General features: G+C 36.8%; 1 protein-coding gene across 8 annotated transcripts in view; it reads left to right on the top strand.

The window, feature by feature from the left end:
* The window catches only part of LOC138695076 (F-box/LRR-repeat protein 2-like), a 361,245-nt gene that overhangs the window by 192,272 nt on the left and 146,446 nt on the right, over nt 1-22,527 (top strand). For 2 of the 8 annotated variants that reach the window (XM_069819460.1, XM_069819459.1), the window contains exon 3: nt 8,061-13,095. The exons of the other annotated variants lie outside the window; for them this stretch is intronic. In XM_069819460.1, the coding sequence (XP_069675561.1) occupies nt 8,096-9,427 (1,332 nt within the window). In that variant the 5' untranslated portion in view covers nt 8,061-8,095 and the 3' untranslated portion in view covers nt 9,428-13,095. Of the gene's footprint in view, nt 1-8,060; nt 13,096-22,527 lie in introns of those variants that run through there. 8 annotated transcript variants of the gene reach the window in all.

The following is a 22,527-nucleotide window of genomic DNA, read 5'->3' as shown; positions in this document are numbered from 1 at the left end:
GTTGTTAAAGCATTCTAATACAAAATATCGTCCCTGCTCTGGCAAACTAGCGAGAGTGACAAATTGAAGGGTATGATCCCAAAACTCGTTCAGTCCATTTGACCATTTTTGTGATTTATACAAATGTATATCATTGTCGGCTTATAGTGTAAACCTGCCGACTAACATAAAGATAATTTTACAGAAGAAACATGAAACTGTGTATAAATTAACCTTGTGGTCCTAAAGTTTCAGGGTTAATTTATACTCAGTTTTTTGTTTCCCTTGTAAAATTATATTTTTGTTAGCAGGTTTACACTCTTAAGCTGAGGATATCATTTTATTTGAGTCCTCTTATCATATTTTAAGCTTATTTTCTTCGGAATATTTATGATAGGAACTTTCTTGTGTTAAATATTATTCACGTACCTTGTTAACATGTTTCGACCTATTTTCGGTCATCTTCGGAACTGGTCGTTGTTGGTCTTGGTGCCTCTTGTTTCCTATGTGGGTGCGTTCATAGTGTAGAGTCAAAGAGTGTGTGTGTTTTGAAGTTTAGTTGTGTGTTGAGAATATCGTTGGGGTGTGTTTTCGTGTGTCTGTATATTTCATATTGTTCTAGTGTGTTGAGTTTCTGGCTTTTTGGTTGGATGTGCAGTATTTCCATGTCTGTGTTGATGTCTTTGTAGGTGTGGTTGGCATTTGTGACATGTTCTGCATATGTGGAGGTGTTCTGTAATTTTGTTATGGCTGTGATGTGTTCTTTGTAACGTGTTTGAAATGACCTGCCTGTCTGTCCTATGTAGAAGTTGTTGCAGATGTTACATTTGAGTTTGTATATGCCTGTGTGGATGTATTTGTTTGTTTGTGTTGTTTGTGTGTTGAGACAGGCAGACAGGCAGATCATTTCAAACACGTTACAAAGAACACATCACAGCCATAACAAAATTACAGAACACCTCCACATATGCAGAACCAGGGCCGCCGAGAAGGGGGGGGGAGGAGTCGAGTGCATATGGGCCCCTGAGCAATAAGGGCCCGTCAGATTGAGTGAGTCTGATTACTTTTTAATATAATGAATAATTATTTGTAGATACATACGGGTACTACAAAATTTTGTAAGAACATTTGTTACATAAATTTGACATATTAACTCAACAATAGTAGAATTAATACAAATTACCACTTCATATATAAATATTTGACTTTTATATAATAGAATATCGGTTTCCTGCATTAACGTTCAGCGACATCGGCACGACAATTGAGGGCCCCTACATTTGCCTGAAATATTTTCCCGTCACTTGTACTGAACACGTTCAATTATTTATTCGCTTGTCCTTTTTAACTACCAACCGCTGGCCCACTGCAATGTGTTAGTGGAGTCTCCCAAACCGAAGTCACAGGATACATTTCCTTTTCAGTACATTGTATGTTTCGTTTCGAAACTTTCGTCTTTTCGTTGCCATTTGTCTAGTGAATTCTGTTTATTAGTATTACCGGTTATAGTTTTAACTGCACAATGGACTAGTACAGGCATAAGTCAGGAGCTGAGAAGCACAAGACATACAGAAAAAATTGGAAGATATTAATATGGGTGCTAGACTGCGTGAAAAATATTATGGCGACATTAACAAAGAGAACAGTGATAAGCCGAAATATTTAAAATCAATTCAGGCTTCTAATTTAGGGCCAACCCCACTGAAACCTATGAATCTCCTATATAGTCTGAGGGAATTAAAACTGTACAGTTGATTTCCAAATATTTGTAACACCATTACAATATTCTATAAAATTCCTGTTCCAGTTGCTGATGCTGAAAGATCTTTCAGCAAAATGAAGGAAATAAAAATTGTATTCAGATAAACAGTGTATCAAGAACGTTTGAGTGACCTTGGCTCCTTAGTCTGGAGAGCGATCTTGCTAGGTCTTTAAATTTTGATGATATAATTGATGATTTTGGATCAGTGAATTCAAGGAGAGTTAATCTTGCAGTGTAGGCTTTCACAGCCGGAGTTTATAGATCTAGATTCATTTTCCGGGCTGAGAGGCCGTGGTCTATTGGTTGGTTTTATACCAGACGTTTCGTCTGCAACTGCGGCAGACATCTTCAGTGGAGTGGTATCCGAGGTCGCAAGACTCTTCTCGGCGTACCTGAGGCAATTGATCCTGTGGCTGGTTGTGCGGGCGTATTTATAGTACGGCTCGCGGGCCGAGGCATGTTGTCGCTGCGGTCCGCGCCGAGAAGAGTCTTGCGACCTCGGATACCACTCCACTGAAGATGTCTGCCGCAGTTGCAGACGAAACGTCTGGTATAAAACCAACCAATAGCCCACGGCCTCTCAGCCCGGAAAATGAATCTAGATCAAGGAGAGTTGTTTGCTGATGTCGGTCTGCAAGTTAGAAATTACAGGTGTTTAGGAATAATGTTTTATGAATATAATATATTGTGCTAATATGAAGTTTTGCTAAAAGTTTTCAATGTAATAAGAGGGTGTATTTTTAAGTTCGTATCTCTGTATGGGTTTATCTCTCATTTATTTAGCAAATAATTATTATGGTTAGAATAACTGGTAACTTGTAATTGTTATTTTTTTCAACGGGGGTCCGAATACAGTATTGCATAGGGGCCCATAAATTCTGTCGGCGGCCCTGTGCAGAACACATCACAAATGCCAACCACACCTACCAAGAATCAACACAGACATGGAAATACTGCACATCCAACCAAAAAGCCAGAAACTCAACACACTAGAACAATATGAAATATACAGACACACGAAAACACACCCCACCGATATTCTCAACACACAACTAAACTTCAAAACACACACACTCTTTGACTCTACACTACGAACGCACCCACACAGGAAACAAGAGGCACCAAGACCAACAACGACCAGTTCTGAAGATGACCGAAAATAGGTCGAAACATGTTAACAAGGTACGTGAATAATATTTAACACAAGAAAGTTCCTATCATAAATATTCCGAAGTGATACAGTGTTAAAAGTTGTGTAATCAAGATGTATTATTTTCTTCCAAAACAACGTCAATCCTTGTCTAGAAGTTTGTGTTATTGTGCATGTCACTTGAAAACACTCAGTCCATAAACTAGTGGATAAGAAGATTAGCCCTGCCCTTTCTATGTAGACCTTATGTGCAGGTTCGCTAGTTTGCCAGAGGAGGGATGATAAATATTCACATTATATGTCAGCTAACAGAATTTTGTAATTTTGTACCTTTCTCTGGCTTGATTGATTTTTATTATCCATGCAAGAAAAATTGCTATACATAACTGAACGTAAATACATAAAGATGGCAGCAAAAGAAATTAATATTTGAGGAGAAAATCTCGCTCCGGTGCCGGGGATTGAACCTGGGTCCTTGGTTCTATGTACCAAGCACTCTGACCACTGAGCTACGCCAAATTCAATCCACAGTACCAGACCGAACCCTCCTCCTTCAATGTTTCCCTTTGTGGCCTGACTCCAAGTTAGGTATATATGTTGACATGTATGTCCATTGTCAACTGCCATTATACTAGGAGTGCACTCAGCTGAGTGTCTTGTCAATATTACAGATATTATTCTGTAGGAAAAATTAATAAATCTACAATATTTTCATAGCTGCAGTGCATGTATTTGTACAGATTACTGTGCACGTAATCGCGGAATCCCGGCCAAACAAGTCACTTAGCTGAGTGCGCTCCTAGTATAATGGCAGTTGACATTGGACATACATGTCAACATATATACCTAACTTGGAGTCAGGCCACGAAGGGAAACACTGAAGGAGGAGGGTTCGGTCCGGTGCTGTGGATTGAATTAGGCGTAGCTTAGTGGTCAGAGCGCTTGGTATGTAGAACCAAGGACCCAGGTTCGATCCCCAGCGCCGGAGCGAATTTTTCTCCTCAAATATTAATTGTCAATATTACAGATATTATTCTGTAGGACAAATTAATAAATCTATAATATTAGCAAAAGAAATGTTTTTACAGACAGCTACAGTAGGGCCTATATCTAAAAACCTGTCCTTAATTCTATCTTCCCCCCCCCAAATTAACAAGATATGAAAAAACCTGTCCTTATTGCTATCTTCTCAAAAAAATATTGTAATCAGAACACCTGGAATACCATATACTTGGATATATAACAAATTCAAGTGAAAAAAATCAGAAAAACTCAGAATATGAAATTCGCTATAAAACGACGCAATAGTAATAATTCGCGAATGTGTTCATATTTCGCTATTAGAACTCTGTTTCGCAATTTGTCGCGATTGTTTTAACTGCATTAATAATCAGAATCGTAAAGATTAGTGAAAATCTATTGCATATCTATTAAGTCGTGATCTCCATAAATAGCCAATGGCCTTTAAGAAACCCGGAGATTCACTGCCACTCTACATAAGCCCACTATTGATCCCTATCTTGAGCAAGATTAATCCAGTTCCTACCAACATATCCCACCTCCCTCAAATCCATTTTAATATTATCCTATATATTATTAATACCTTAGAAACAATATATTTTGTATATTTCCACTCGACAATGAGTTTTAGAATAATATTCTGAGGAAATTACACAGATAGTAACAGTATATTCCTACTACAAAAAAGAGTACTTACTTACTTATTGGCTTTTAAGGAACCCGGAGGTTCATTGCCGCCCTCACATAAGCCCGCCATTGATCCCTATCCTGAGCAAGATTAATCCAGTCTCTACCATCACATCCAACCTCCCTCAAGTCCATTTTAATATTATACATCTACGCCTCGGCCTTCCCAAAGGTCTTTTTCCCGCCAGCCTCCCAACTAACACTCTATATGCATTTCTGGATTCGCCCATACGTGCTACATGCCCTTGCCCATCTCAAACATCTGGATTTAATGTTCCTAATTATGTCAGGTGAAGAATACAGCTGTGCGTTGTGTAAGTTTCTCCATTCTCCTGTAACTTCATCCCTCTTAGCTCCAAATATTTTCCTAAGAACCTTATTCTCAAACACCCTTAATCTCTGTTCCTCTCTCAAAGTGAGAGTCCAAGTTTCACAACCATACAGAACAACCGGTAATATAACTGTTTTATAAATTCTAACTTTCAGATTTTTTGACAGCAGACTAGATGACAAAAGCTTCTCAACCGAATAATAACAGGGATTTCCCATATTTATTCTGCGTTTAATTTCCTCCCGAGTATCATTTATATTTGTTACTGTTGCTCCAAGATATTTTAATTTTTCCACTTCTTCGAAGGAAAAATCGCCAATTTTTATAGTTCCATTTCTTACAATATTCTGGTCACGAGACATAATCATATACTTAGTCTTTTCAGGATTTACTTCCAACCCTATCACTTTACTTGCTTCAAGTAGAATTTCCGTGTTTTCCCTAATCGCTTGTGTATTTTCTCCTAACATATTCACATCATCCGCATAGACAAGAAGCTGATGTAACCCGTTCAATTCCAAACCCTCTGAGTTATCCTGAATTTTCCTAATGGCATATTCTAGAGCGAAGTTAAAAAGTAGAGGTGACAATGCATCTCCCTGCTTTAGTCTGCAGTGAATTGGAAACGCATCAGATGGAAACTGGCCTATACAAACTCTGCTGTAAGTTTCACTAAGACACATTTTAGTTAATCGAACTAGTTTCTTGGGAATAGCAAATTCAATAAGAATATTATATAAAACGTCTCTCTTAACCGAGTCATATGCCTTTGCTACAAAAAGGAGTAATTAGAATAATAGTAGGTGCCAAATCTAGGATATCGTGGATATTGAAGTGGATGACATTTTGATGAGGCTAATGACTATGTATCTTCTTAACTTTTCACAAGAATAACTGTCACTTGTATTTTGCTGTAGAGATAAGAAACTTCAACTGTATTTAAAGATGGGGGTGTCCACACCTGTGGAGTAACGGTCAGCGCGTCTGTCCGCGAAACAGGTGGCCCGGGTTCGAATCCCGGTCAGGGCAAGTAACCTGGTTGAGGTTTTTTCCGGGGTTTTCCCTCATCCCAATACGAGCAAATGCTGGGTAACTTTCGGTGCTGGACCCCGGACTCATTTCACCGGCATTATCACCTTCATTTCATTCAGACGCTAAATAACCTAGATGTTGATACAGCATCGTAAAATAACCCTAAAAAAAAGATGGGGGTTTAAGTAATGAATTGAAACAGGAATCTGAAAAATGATAAAATTGTGGCTTTTGATTAGATCTCCCGGGGCCCTTCAAATGTTAAGTCCACATTAAATGGAACTGCCATGGTACTAAATACACGAAAGGCATAGAAAGTGGATCACTTCCTAAAAATCGAATCATCGTCAATAAACTACCAATTTAAAAGGAATATTATTAAATTGAATAGGTTTTATGACTAACAAGTGATGTATTCAACATTTTTGGAGATTAATATAATGTTTAAAGGTCATAAAATGCCATCCCATGGGCAACTTTCTGTACCTAAGAGTTAGGCTGGTTTTACAACACAGACCAGTGGTAAAACAACTGTGCATTAGGCTGGTTTTACAACACAGACCAGTGATAAAACAATTGTGCATTGGTCTTAGTGATGAATTACCAAGTGCGGTGCATTTTCTGTTATAAGTCAACATTTTTCTTCAGTTTCTGTTTTCAATTTGATAAGTTAAGATGCCTCTTATGCATTGCAAGAGCTGTCATGTTGGTTAAGGGTGGATGAATAATTCGTTTTTCGGATAATGTCATTGTGGAAGCATCCAACGTGCTCTACGGCAATTATGTGAACTGAGTACCAATCACAGATGATCAGAATCAGGCTGTGGTAGGTCTACATCCACCAGGGATGACAGGTTTCTGATTCTCCATATCTTGCGATATCTCCATATGACCACAGTCTAGGCCAGAGAACATCTCGAAAGAGTGAGGAATATTACTATGAGTGACAGGAATGTTAGACGAAGACTCCGGGAAGCCAATTTGACCTCAAGAAGACCAGCAATATCTCCAATTAGAGTTCAAGTGTCAACACTGGAATTGGACTTTGGATCATGGGTGAGTCGTGATTCTGCTTCTGGTTATTTGACAGTAGAGTGTATGGAGAACACATGGGAAGTGGTAGTCATCTTGCAACTTCTCTCAAAGAATGCTGCTTGGAGGTGGTTCTATCACGGTATGAGGTGATATCTGTTTTGGCCCCTAACAGAGCTTGTTTTCCTTGTTAGAAAGACTCTGAATGTGCACCAATACATAGTGTAGAAGTGTTAGCAGACCATGTAATCCTCTTCGCTTCCTTCACTGGCGAAAATTTCATCCTAATGCATGACAACGCGCACCTCTCTGCTGCTCGCAGCTTGACAGATTACCACCATGATGTCGGGATATCAACCCTGGACTGGCCAACACGTAACCTAGACTTAATTCCTATTGAACACCTGTGAGATATTCTCGGCATAAGTGTCCGACATCACAATTTCAACCCCAAACGAAATGTGGACAGCATTATAGGAGTAGTGGAATCTCAGAAAACTTTGCAGGACTTTGTGGTCAGCATAGTGTGACAAATGAAGGACATCACCACCACTAGCATTCATTAACACACAATATTAGAGTAACATATGTGCACAGTGACAGTTTCAGTGACATAATCATGTATTAATGTAAGCCACGCCTCAATAACTCTTTGGAATTTTGCATAAACTACAACACTTTAGAACTTTAAAATAATTAGAATCAAAAAGCATTTTAAGGGAATGCACACGTTTACTTCATTTTACAATATGTCTTTGTCAGAATGAAGAAAAAATAAAGCATAAACTATAAAATTATTATTGTTCTTAAAATATTGAGTGTGCACTTTTTTCGTTGGTCAGTGTAATTTGTGTACTTACAAGCATTCCAGTTTTTAATTCGTAAATCTGGGATACCTAGTTACTGTGATATTCTTTGTCATCCTATATAGTAATCAGACATGACAGAAAATAATTTTATCTTAAGAGTTAATCCAAGTATGTGTTATCAAAATTAATCAAAATATTTTAGAAAATGCAACTAAATAAACTACTCTGGAAAGTAATGCAAATATGCATTTGTTTCAGTTTGTTGTGTGATCTGCAGCAATTTCACTGGCAAGATGATTGACTCGTTACCAAATGAAGTGATGCTGGAGATATTTTCGTATTTGGATATTGAAGATTTGGCTCTGTCTGTACAACATGTGAACTCTCGATGGAAGGAGCTGTCTAGAGATAAGAAACTGTGGAAGAACAGTGTGTTCATGCCTGATGACAGCATGTTTGTCAGAGACAGGGAGTATCTCTTGGAAAACATGCCATTTCTTAGGGGTTATGTATGCACTAGAGGGGCACATACAGAAGTGATTATTAACGCATTATGCAAATACTGTGAAGATCTTGAATATTTATATTTGGATGAATACCATACACTGGAGTATCCTCTGTTGGTAAAACTTACGAACTCCTTTCCTAATATACAGAAATTAGTAATCCCGTATCTGGATCAAGACAATCCATTACAAATTTCCCAGTTAATAGGCAGTCTTCAGAATCTAAAACATTTAGGTTTCACTGACAAACATTCAGTTGTACCAGATGGAATACTGAAACCAATTGCTGATGGGTGCCCTTCTTTGCAACACATGGATCTTGGTTGCAACATGTTCAAGGACGAAGACATTAGGTATTTTCTAACAAAGAAACAAACACAACTGTTATCTTTTTATGTTGAGCGTGACACATCGTTAGAAATATTCAATTGCATTATACAGTGTAAGAACCTGGAACATTTACATTATACTGGTTTTACCTATTTCCCAGAGAATACTTCCAATAATATTGAACTCTTAAGAAATTTGAAGAATTTGAAGACTTTAATGCTGGAGTATCTCAGTGAAACACAGTATAGAATAGTTTCTAGTTTATTTGAAGAAGGTTCTTTATCTAACATAACCAAGCTAGGATTTTTGGCATATGACTTGAGCTCTGTGGTGAGGAACTGTCCTCAACTCCTTGATCTTTCTGTAAGAGGCACAAAGCAGGTGTTAGAAGATGGATTTAAACACATTGGTAACTGCAAGAACCTGAGATATCTGAGCTTTGCAGGATGTGCAAATGTGACACCAAAGTGTTTAGAATATGTAGCTGCTGGTTGCCCTAATTTAAGAGAACTTGATTTGTCGTGCTGTCTTAAGTTGAACGATTCTCTACTTCCAAGTGTGCTCAAGTGCAAAAACTTGAGAGTTTTATATATATTCAACTCTGGTTTCAGAGGCACTAATTTCCACTTGATTCCATCACATCTTGTTCAGTTAAGAGAAATGGTAATACATGAATGTGGTGTGGACGATGAAGTATGGGACAGGTTGTTACGAGAAATGCCTCATTTAAAATTAACAGGGAGATATCCTCTTGTTGACAGTGATTTTCATGATGAATGCGATTATTAAGGAATGGGTGATATTGCTTGTGTTCTTAGTGCATAAAGCAACAAATTTTATAGTGCAAAATTATGTCATTTTGTTTCACATACATTCTTAAAAGATTCGAGAGACAATTCGTCATGCACTGTGAGTTGTACTTCAGTAGAGAAGTATAAGGAGGGAACAGCAACACTGATGCTGGAGAAAATGGTTTTTATCAAATTGTTCATACAGTGATTTCACCCGAAGTTGTTGTCCAAAATTGTCCTTATTGTATCAGCTAATTATGTTGTAACATTTACTAATACTTGGTAATCAGTATTGGGTCTTACCTGAAATAAAAACACAAAGGCAATCGAATTTAAGAAATTGGTGGACAGCCTTCGTGAATTATATAAGAAAAAAGTTGGTATCTCATTGTGATTCTTGCTGAGTACACAAGACTGAGTTCTCAAAACAGACAGCGCATTGGTAACTGAGCTCACTTTGTTGTTTGAGATTGTTATGGTTTATGTTTATGCTATGAATGAATGTGGTATTCGTGATAGGGGTGTGATTTTATGGTGATTATTTTATCCCGATTTCAGTGATTGAAGTGGTTTAATTTAGGTGATAATAAAAAAAAGCTATTTCGTGCATATTTCGAACTCCAAAGAAACTTAAACAATAAAATAATTTTTTTAAATTATTATTGAAATAATAAACAATAAAATAATTTTTTAAAATTATTATTGAAATAATCCCTTTGAAACCAACAAAAAAACTGTTTGCATCATTAATTAAATTCATAATTCAATTTCAGGTAAAAATGTAATACGGTGAACGGCAGTAGGGGAAGTTATCCCCACCCGCGCCGCTCGGCACCTCGCTTGCATGCTCTCTCTTTCTGCTGTCTCTCTCTACTATCTGTCCCGCTTCAATGGATCACTGCCTCGTCTCGCACGTATTTCATAACACCTAGTAACAAAATTGGGGCATTAGACAATAGCATAAAACCAAATTGGTTGTTTTTTCATTAAACAACACTCACCTGTTAACTTCGCACTACTCCACTGTCCAATGCACGCCATCGCTTTTCGGCGCTAATTTCATATTTTTCCCACAGGTTGGACACTCGTAATGACTAGCAAGTAGTCCATGCTCCTCACAGTACCTTACCGTATCCGCCTTCAAATTCTCGCTGCACAATATGAGGAAGAAGTACACGTCTTCGGTATGGCTCATCACTACACGTGGTTCCGTCTGTACACGAAGCTGGGCACGGACACAATGAAGCTCCACCAGCGTGCGTTAACACTTATGCCACCCCCGCAGTCAACCCCTACCAAGCTACATTCACAAGCCCGCCACTTTCGACCCTCGGTCATTGTCCCCCATGCCATTCTTCTGCAATATGTTATGGCAGTTCCCTTAAACATAAATAGATTCATTTTCCCTTCTACCCCCAACTCGCCTCGGTAGCCGAGAGGTCTAAAGCGTGACCAAAAAGCGTGCGTTTAGCGTTTAGTTACGAACTTACTCGGGTCGAATCTTACCTACTGCAAAGTCATAAGAAAAAAAAAGAGAGCGACATGAAGCAAGGAACAGAGAAGGAGAGGCTGGAGAGAGAGAGAGAGAGTGGAGAGACAGAGGCAGACAGGATGGTTCCTCTTTTGGTTCATAAATGTCGCATTTTGTTCCACTTTCCTACACTAGATGTCACCCCATCCTAAACCCCTATTTCCACTCTTTCCCGCTAGAGCGTGTGTTGAGCTTGTAGGGGAGAAATGGAAAGGGGTCGTGGGCGGAGCTTACCGTTAGCATTTTTACCCAATTTCATTTGACTGAGGGAGTGACAGCACTACATATTTAAAGAACAAAAATAAAATTTTTTCTATCATTTATTATCATAATACACTGCTATCGTAAACTGACTGAGCATATTGAGAACTAAATTGATGACTTTCACAAAACACGCTGTAAAAAGTTTCATATAAAACAATTTTTTATCTCGAAAAGAAAGCAAAAATCAGCAAAATTGTATTAAACATTTTGTTTGAAATATCTCAAACATGTACTACTTACTAGCCATATATGTTGTAACATCCACATAACTTTTAACTGACGATTTCCTAAGTATAAAGATAATAGAAGTCACTACTAATATGTGTACAGCTATTTATTTTTTTATTTTCACTATCTGACCTTCCAAGGCTTGCCCATAGACACAGAATAACACACAATTTGCAATAATGGTTGTATATCAATGGGCACATGAAAAAAATATATACAGATAAAAATTTAAGATAAAATACAGATTTTCAATCACAAATATATAATTAAAGAATTATGTGGAGTGTTTACCATATGGGTGATTTTTTTAAGATGGCAACTGAATATTTAATTATGTTTTGCATAATTTCGTCTTGAATATCTTTGCCTAATTTATATTTCCCTTTCCACGTCACAAAAAATTTAGGGACTGTTCCTCGGGACCCCAACAGCAGACCTGTCACTGTGATACTTTGGACGTTGTATTTGTGACGGAAGTATGGTATTGTTGATTGCTAATCTGTGGAAATGCTGAAAAGTGTATATTGTTGCAGAAAAAAAATACAAATGAAAAAGTTCAAAATATTTTCATGGTTTTCGTCTTTCATACTAAAAAAGATTTTGCATGTCCAATAACATACTAGACTGAACGTGGAATATTAGTAAGTAAACATTATTAATACTTCTTAATTTAGTGGCATTTCACATTTGTTGGAATTGTGGATGATTGATATCATGAGAGAGGCATAGGTAGTTACATTGAGTGTAGTACCAGGTTAAGACAAATATGTTCCATTTAGTTCCACTCCCTGTATTTTTTGTAATAGGAGTATTATGTCTGTAGTACTGTTTTTGTATTAATTATTTACTTCAATGTATTTATATAATAATAGAATTACTCTAGACTACTCTAAAACAAAATATATTTTACATGCATGTATCTTGAGTACGTGCTTTTGTGACTAATGTTTTGGTTAATTTATTACACAAACAACTTCCCCAACTTTCCTGTATCAACTGAAATTAATGTAATATTTTACCTTAATGACTAGTTTCAGCTTGATATCCGCCATCTTCATATTTCTATTAAGCTGCTGGGCTTGTGACTTTTATTTGTGTTTCTTTTCACATCCCCACCAACGCACCAAAAACAAGAAACAGAAAAGGGCACCAAACCTCTCTAGAAATTTCAAGATGTCGGACATCAAACTGAAACAAATCATTAAGTATGGTAAATTATGATAATAGTTGTTATTAATACAGGAAAGTTGTGTATAGAAAAAAATTACGGAATCATTTTACATATTGTTGTAAAGGTTGGTATACATAGTGATTATACGTATGATGTACATGTAATACATTTCTTATGACACAAAGATTTCAATAATTTTTATTAGAATATAAATAATACGAGTACTTGATTATATTACTATTTGTTGGAAGAGCTGAAGGACGATATGTCGATACTGATCAGATTGTTTAAATACAAACTTAACAGCAAGTCTGTTTAAATACAAATCTAACAGCAAGCCATCATTTGGTTGATAATATTGTGAAGACATTACAACACTTACCAAACTGGTACTGTATACTAAATAGACCATGAATCACAGAGCCCAAAAATGTTTATACTTCTGACAGTCGCACACAAACTGCTTTTGTTATTGCAGAAAGGATTAAAGATCCACCATTTTGTTTGATGTTGAAGGAAAGTTCTGGTTCAACAGAGATCAAGATCTAAACTACATTATTGTATCTGATTGCTTAAAATGTGTTATATGTGAGTAATAAAGCAGTGAACTGCAACACTACTTTCCTATTGTGAATAAATTATTGTATTTACAAAGTTGCTTTTCTTTTGTACATTATTGACTTGTATGTTGTATTGAATGCAATAAAATGTATGTAATGTAAGTGTATGTGTTATTTGCAGAAATGCTTTGTAAACTAATGTGTCACACACAACCTGTTTTGCTCAGGAATCTCATTTTATTTATGGAAGTTAATATATATATATATATATATATATATATATATATATATATATATAGCTATCATTTTTTAGAACTTTCAAATTTAGTATATTATACAAGTCATTCAACATTTTATATTACAGACTATTAAACAGCAAATGGAAGTACTGTATTTTTAAATAATATGTAATAGTAATACGGGTTACAAGAGCGGTATGTTAAAGTTTTCATGTTCGAGGAAAAGTTCGAAAAAGCGAAACATAGTGTGTATCGTACATTATTTTGTGCGAAGATCTTTATTACATACCTGAAAGAGGAATTTCTAATTAGTTGCAATGAAATCTCCATCTTGATTTCTGTTCAATGACGGCAAATTTGCAAAACAAAAATATCTATCTTCAACATTGTTGCTTTAAAATATTTTCTGTGTTTACTATACTCCAGCCAGGCCGTGATATACGTCTGCCTCCCCCCCCCCCCCAGTCTATGATGAGTCTGGAATCTTGTTGATTTTTTTTACGGCTTCCTTAATGTTACTTGCATTACGAATGCAGTAACTTTAGTGGAGTTGTAGAGTTTACTTAATATTTGCAAATATTTAAAAACAATAATTAACAGTGCAATTTAGGTGAAATTGCAGTGGTAAGTTTCCAATTTATGATTATTACTATATTGAACGTCTCTTAAAATAATATGTTAAAAGCCTAAAGCAGTAAAATCAAAATGTCACTTAAGCGGTAAGAAGAGGGAAATTGTCATGTGTGTTAGGTTGGGAATACTGAATGTGGAATTTTAGACTTTCCGCAGATTGGTTTTGTGCGGAAACCAAGCAAATATACACGATCTCGCACAAAGTTCATAACACAAACTAGTCGAATGGGCAAGCACAAACACTGAAACTTTGTGTGATTGGTATTCCTGTTATGTTGTCTCGCAGGTTTTCTTAATTTCGGAAGTTATGAATACTAATTTCTATATTCTCTTGTGAAGTCGGACATCAAATCTGTTTATATATTGTCTGCTTTTGTTTACAGCGTAATAGAAGATATGTTTGACATAAGTACGTAATAAGTTATAGTGAAAGCAAATAGCACTTCTATAGCAGGTTTGGACATCTTTCCATAGGGTTATATTAAACAATACCGAGTACAGTCAACTCAGTTTATAGTGAACCTCTGCAGACAAGCATATTTCGTTCACTATATCCGAGGTTCACTAAAACCGAAGTGTCTGTTTTTGTACTACTGATGTTGCTCTACATACAGTATTAATGCCCGTTTGGGACATACCACGTTCAATATCAGTACTAATATTCGCTGTATCTTCCAACTTAAACATTTTACGCTTTGACATCCTGATGTTCACATTTCGAAACTTGATTCTAACCTGGCCATGTGGGTAGTAGGCACTGACCGATTTCACACCTCTTCCCACTAGAGGTAGGCTAATGTGTACTCAGCGTTGGAATTTCCCTGGGTTCACTTTTACAAAGATGTGGGGGGAAGGGTTGAGAACCATTATACTCTAATCCTTCTTGTTTTTACCCTTTGGTCATCACTCTACTCCCTTTTACAAAAGAAAACACTTTCTCTCCTTATTCTTCAAATAACCTCTTTTAAAGAAGTCAGAACTAATCCTTCCTTTATCCTTCACTGCATACACTATTCTCTTTAACATGTTTCAAGGTGTCCAGGAAGCAGAACAAATCCTTTGTCTTTCAATGCACCTAAGGAGTAGAAGGTTTGAGATTTTTTATGAACATATTCTTGAAAGTTTATAGGGGAAAGGATTTCCTAAATTACCATTTCGGCCATTTTAAAATTACATTGTTACTAGAGGTGCACTCGTTATGAATGCCTAACTAATTTGATATTAAGAGTTAATGCAAGTATGTGTTATTAAAATTAATCAAAATATTTAAAAAAACTCAAACTGATTAAACTACTCTGGAAAGTAATGCAAATTTGCATTTGTTTCAGTTTGGTGTGTGATCTGCAGCAGTTTCAGTGGCAAGATGATTGAACTGTTACCAAATGAAGTGATGCTGAAGATATTCTCATATTTGGATACAAAAGATTTGGCCCTGTCTGTGCAACATGTGAATTATCGATGGCAGGAGCTGTCTAGAGATAAGACGCTTTGGAAAGACAGAGTGTTTGAACCCGGAATGCGAGACGAAGACAATGTGCATGCCTTGAAAAACATGCCATGTCTAAGAGCTTGTGTGTCGACTAGAAGAAAAAATGCAAAACCGATCATTAACGCATTATGCACATACTGTGACGATATTGAATATTTAAGTTTGGATGAGGACGATAAACTGCAGTATTCTCTGTTGGTAAAATTCACAAACTCCTTTCCTAATATACAGAAATTGACAATTCCGTTCCTGCAAGAAGACAATCCACTACAGTTTTCCCAACTAATAGGCAGTCTTCAGAATCTAACTCATTTTGGTTTCAGTGACCAATTTGAACCAGTACAAGATGACGTACTGAAACCAATTGCTGATGGGTGTCCTTCTTTGCAACACATGAATTTAGGAGAGAATATGTTCAAGGGCGAAGAAGTTATGTATTTCCTAATAAAGAAACAAACACAGTTATTATCTTTTCAAGTCAAATGTGAAATGACATTAGCAATATACTCTTGTGTTTTACAGTGTAAGAAGCTGGAACACTTGGAATGTACTGGGTATGGCTTTTCCTCAGATATGACTTCCAATGACATTAAACTCTTAAGAAATCTGAAGAATTTGAAGACTTTGATGCTGTGGTTTCTCTCTGAAACAGAGTTTGGAGCAGTTTCTAGTTTATTTGGAGCGGGTTTTTTGTCTAATATAACCAAGCTAGGTATTGTAGAATATGACTTCAGCTGTGTGGTGAGGAATTGTCCTCAGCTCCTTGAGCTTTCTGTAAATAGCACGAAGGATGTGTTAGAAGAAGGATTTAAATACATTGGTAACTGCAAAAATCTGAGATATCTGAGCTTTTCAAATTGTTCAAATGTCACTGCAAAGTGTTTAGATTATGTAGCAGCAGGTTGCCCTAACTTAAGACATCTTGATTTGTCTCGGACATATTGCTTGGACGTTTCTCTAATTCTAAGTGTGCTCAAGTGCAAAAACTTACGAGTGTTAGATATAAGTCACTGTGGTTTGGAAGGCAATTGGATGAGCTCTAAATGTTATCTGATTCCGTCACATCTTGTTCACTTGAGAGAATTCATTGTAGTTGGAAGTAGAGTGAAAAATGAAGTGTTGGACAGACTCTCAAAAGAAATGCCGCACTTGAAATTACGAGGACATATCAGAGATGACGGCGGTGTTAGATACACAGGTCGTTGTGGTCGGAGGTGTGCTTCCTTAGACAAGCGTAAAAAGCGAACACAGTGATGCAGAAAAAATTGATGTTTATATTTTCGGGGTTGGGGGGGGGGAGAGTTTTTCAGCGAAAACCATAATGTTGGAAATAATCAGACTGATCATACAGTGATTTCACCCAACCTTGTGGTCGAAATTTGTCCATATAGAATACATCTAATGAGATTTAATAATTCTAAGTGAATTATTTATTATTGGTTCTAATCTGAAATAAAAGCTTTCAGGTTAAAAGGTAGTAGATGGATTCCTTCGTGATTTTTGTTTTTTTGTTTTTTTTTTTTTTTGTTTTTTTTTTTTTTTGGGGTTTTTTTTTTTTTTTTTTTTTTTTTTGCGCAGTAAGCTGGTAAGCTTTATCTTAAAGAAGTTAGTATCAGATTGTGATTTTTTGTGGAGTCGCAAGGCTTGAGTTCTGAAAGCAGACAGTGCATTGGGAACTGAGTGCACTTTGTTGTTTGGTGATTATTAAAGTTTATGTTTTAAGTATGAATAAGTATTGTATACATTGTAGTCACAAGATTGACTTGTGAAAATAGGCAGTGCATTGGAAATTGAGCGCACTCTGTTCATTGCCGATTATTGAAGCTTATGTTTAAGGTATGAACAAATGACATGAGTGATCCACTAACGGAACGGCTAATATTCTTTTTCGCCCCTTGGTGTGTTATTTTGTACTGACCATTCTTGTTGACATGCCATCCAATTTGATTACAACATACAATAACTGGTTCCTATAGAAGTTGCAGAAATAACAATGCTATGAATAGTTACTATATGGATGTGTAGTAAGCAAATTGATATACAATACGATTGATCCTAGATCTACTTCTCAATGCATTGAAATTAAATTTTTTGTACTTTCTTGCAGTATATGAAATAGAAAACTATCTTCATATAATTCATTCATACTATTAGCATTCAAACAGAAGGTATGCTACTTGTGTGCAAAGCAGGATCTCGGGGGGGGGGGAAGGGGGGGAAGACTCGATTGATACCAAAAAGGATGGATTTCCATATCTCACTTCAGTAATGGTTAGGTAAATTTGTTTTACAAAGAACTTTCCCCAACTTTTCTGTGGCGATTTAAATTATTGTAGTATTTTACCTTTAGTCAGTGACTATTTTCGACTTGATATTCACCATCTTCATATTCTGAGTTTGTGTCTGGTTTGTATCTGTATTTCCTTCTGCATCCCCATTAATGCACCGAAAAGAAGAAACAAAAAAGAAGTGGCAAAGCTCTCCAGAAATTTCAAGATGTTGGCCATCAAACCGAAACAAATCATTAACTAAGGAAAAGTATATGATAATTTTTATTAACACAGGAAAGTTGTGTATAGAAAAAAATGACCAAATCATTTTACATATATATTGTATGTAAAGGTTGGCATACATAGTGATTATACATGTGTAATACATTTCTTATGACACAAAGATTTCAATAATTTTTATTAGAATATAAATAATGCGAGTACTTGATTATATTAATACTTGTTGGAAGAGCGAAAGGATGATGCTGTTGAGATTGTTTAAATACAAATCTAACAGCACGTCATCATTTGGTTGATAATATTGTGAACACATTAGAACACTTACCAAACTGGTACAGTATACTAAATAGACCATGAATCACAGAGCCCAAAAAAGTTTATGCTTTTGACAGTTGCACACAAGCTGCTTTGTGTTATAGCAGAAAGGATTAAAGATCCCACCATTTTGTTTGATGTTGAAGGAAAGCTCTGCTTCAACAGAGATCAAGATCTAAACTACATTAATAATATAATTTATAAATCTTCTCACCATTCGTGAGCTGCCACAAGGGACAAAGAGTACTTAAGCACAGAAATTTTTACAAGTCCAATGAACCATTGATTTTCTTTGACAATGAAATTGCTACAAGTACATAGCTGAAAATAATTTTTTGAGATTAGTGAAAATATACCTATTTTAGAGAGGTAAGTGTTACAAAAAAGTAAAGAATGCTACTGAACTTAGTTTGATTTCGAATATATGTGATTCTTCAGGAGAGCAATTGATCCTTTCAATGGAGCTAAGGTTACAATCGGAATAGTAGATGTAGGTATTCCAAGCCTCTTAAACACATCTTTAATGAAGAGAGTAGCGGTACCTCTTGCTCCAACGAGAAGTCCGATTACTTCAAGCTCTTTTAACTGATATTTTTGGAGGTAATAGGGAATGGTAGGATTGTAGATATTCTTTTTTTCATTATCCACTTCTGCTGGCTGTTCCTCATCCGTTTCTAAACACACAGTGGGATCAATTATGTATCCAGATCTTGTAGCTTCCTTGAAAGCTATTATATCTATGCGCCGTGTACTGCCAGTGACGGAGAGACCATGTACTTCTTCAAAGGTGTTGTAATCAGCATCTTTAAGGGCAGTGGCTATAATTAATCATACTTGGTGGTGTCTAGCGTTTCGCATAGCTTCGCCGTGCGGACAGGATCCCAGGACGTGTGCAAGAGTTTCAACCTCATTGTGGCAATGCCTACAACGGTTGTCCTAAGATCTTCCCGGCACAGCATGTACTGCAGCAACATATCCAACTATTTTAATGCCATCGCGCCATTCGCTGTTGGAGAGTCCTTCGTGTTTACAAATCCATTTGTTGGCACCGGGATATTGTTTAAATAAAACTACGCCTTTCCCTTTCTGTGGATGACGACACCAAATATCAAATTCTCTGTTCCTCAGAAGGTTACGAATCTTTGTAGCATTTAAGAAATGCTCATTATTATGAAATAAGGCATCTTCTGGAACAATGTTCAGAGATTGTGCACATCTAATGCTCTCCTCATGAACCTGACGTGTTTGTATGATGTATGGGTTTTGAGATTTGTGTAAACTTCGAAGGGCATTAATTTGTTGTAGTAGTGCTTCCCATTTTGTTCGAAAAATTCCTAGTCCTTTGTACTTCCTGGGACTATAGACCATTGCATCAGGAATGTCTGTAGGCAGATTCATTACCTCTTTCAGTGCACCTTTTATTAATTTGTCGGCGTCATCCAAGAACTTTTTTGGTATAAGTGCAGAAGGGATGGTTTGAAATCGATATATTAAGGAAGGACAGATGGAGGTATTTAGAACACAATATTTCTGGTCTGCATGAAGAAAAGGTGACGAGGTAAGAGTTTCAAGTTTATTATTTAGATCTTTTAATGTTGACTGGGAATTGAAAACTATTGAGTCAGAGAAGTTTACTCCCAGATAGCGAATAGAGTCGTTTGTACCAATAGATTTAATTTCAAAATCAGGATATATACTGAGATTGTGTCCGACAGCCTTACCTTTGGAGATATTTATAATTACGGACTTATTAGGATTTAATTTTAGCCCAATGTCTGTAAATCTTTGATAAGCCATTCTTGTCAGTTCAATAGCGGAAACTGCGTCTTTACCAATAATTACGGTATCGTCGGCAAAGCCGAGAACAGTTAAAGGAGGCAGTCCTCGTACAAGTTCAAATCCAAAAGTTGATGTTATTGTCTGCTCGCATAACTCATTTAAAATATGATCTGTTGCTAAATTATATAAAGCTGGCAACAGAGGAGATCCTTGCATGACTCCTTTCTTTAGAACAATTGGTTTAGTTTTTGTGTGACCTAATTCAATTCGAGGTTGGGGGTTTGGCATGGGGTCGACAACCCCACCCAGTAAAAATCTCACCGTCATGAAACCCAAAGTGAAAGAAGCCGGATGGATCTTATGGCAACGGAAAATGGCAAACGAACATGGCTCACGAACAAGGACGAAGAGTAAACATGACATAAAGATTAGCACATGGAATGTGCGCTCACTTTATAGAGCAGGCTCTTTAAAAGCTCTTGTTGAACAACTTAATTTATACCAACCAGGGGTAGTGGCCATACAGGAAATACGATGGACGGGTAGTGGAATACTGGAAAAATTGTAATAACAAATCCGGGAGGTCAGAGAAGACGAGGTCGACCGCACTTGCGGTGGATTGATGGAGTGGAAGAGGGTGCCAGAAAGTTGGGGTGCGAGAATTGGAAGGCTGCTACACAAGATAGACGGATGGCGACAATTACTAAGGGAGGCCCAGGCCCACCAAGGGCTGTAGCGCCAATGATGATGATGTATTCAATTCGTGTTGTGTTTCCCTCCTGTAGAGCTATCACAAGTTGGGTAAGTTGTGTTGGGGTAGGAGAACTTTCCAAAGTAGCTCTTATGTGGTCATGGCCAACACTATCAAAAGCTTTCGTGATGTCCAGAAAGACAATTTTTACGTCAGTCTTTTTTGTTTTAGCAGCATGAAGAACAGATCGGAGAATTGAAGTATTTATTAGTGTCCCTGGTGTTTTAGAAAAACCAGTTTGGTAGTCATTAAATGATATGACATTTCACAATCTCTTGTCCAAAATGCGATCGATTACCCTACGAAGTACAGAAGTGATGGTTATTGGACGCCAGTTAGATATCTCTTGACTATTCCCTGTCTTGGGAACCAAAACTGTCCTTGCTTTTTGGAGGCTAGGAGGAATTATTTCTGACTGGAGCATTCGTGTTGCAATTAGGCTTATGACTTTGTGTGCTAGAGTATCTTTGATTGCTCGTACGAGAATATGGTCCGGTCCAGTCTGTTAATGACTGAAGCAACTTCTTTCGGAGTTACTAGTGGATCATATGTTTCTTCATTCATAACCTTTTCCATTTCTGAAGCATATGTCAGATAATCAGGTCGGACATTATTGTTGGGAAAGGAGAATATATTTGAAAAGTGGTCAGAAACAGTTGTAGGGTCAATATTACAGGATTTATTGTTATGTCCGAAGACAGACCTCACTGCTTTCCTTCGTTGGTTGTAATATAGATATTGTATCAGTTTGTATTGATATTTACCTCGTCTCTTCTCCCTCTCCCGAGTCGATCTCTCAGGTTTAGTGGACTTGGCATAACTTTTACTAATACCAGAATTATTCTTTTGTCTCCTAGCCTCTACATATTTCCGGGCAGGATGTTTTGGACCTGGCAGAAGATCAACGGAATCTGCTAAGAATGATGTGAAATCGCTTACTGCTTTGAAAAATTCCCCCTCCTCCAGCTCTTGTTTGAATTTTTCAGTCCAGGATTTAATTTCGGTTTTATATTGGTTAACAGTGGACCCATTGACTCCATTTGGCTCATCATTTGAATTTAATTGTGTGTTCACTATTGGTTTATTATCCCTATTTCTGTTTACTATTAATTTCCTTTGTATATCAGGATGGGATCTACTAATATGAATTCTAACTCCACGATCACCTGCAAATATTTTTCCACAGTATGTGCATACTGATTGTACAGGTTGGACAGTATTACAAATTAAAGAATTGTCAGCCATAATTTAACATCTTGAAGACTTTTTTCCAAAATAGACACCCATGAAATAATCTTCTGTTAAGTTGTTAAATTTTGTAGGATTTAGATTCACTGTTTTGCTTGTACTTACTTGGCTTATGTATTAAAATTTGTCCAGTTATTGTGTACTGATGTTATGGCCTTAGAAACCAAGTAAACAACTCTTGTCTTGCACTATATTTCGAACTAGAAAATATATTACTCGATATAGACATTAATCCACTTCACTAACACTTAGACAAGCGGATATAGAAATTTAAAGCATTTTAAACCACAGTTAGGCTTATTATGATGATTGTTCGCATAGGCTTCCGCGGCTGGTGTACATGGTGTGTGGATAAGCTTCAGGGCTTCTACCGCGTTGTC

Source organism: Periplaneta americana, chromosome 2 (assembly GCF_040183065.1).
Source record: "Periplaneta americana isolate PAMFEO1 chromosome 2, P.americana_PAMFEO1_priV1, whole genome shotgun sequence".
Lineage (NCBI taxonomy): Eukaryota > Metazoa > Arthropoda > Insecta > Blattodea > Blattidae > Periplaneta > Periplaneta americana.
Note: the sequence above shows the minus strand (reverse complement) of the source record. Positions and strands in the feature narration are given on the sequence as shown.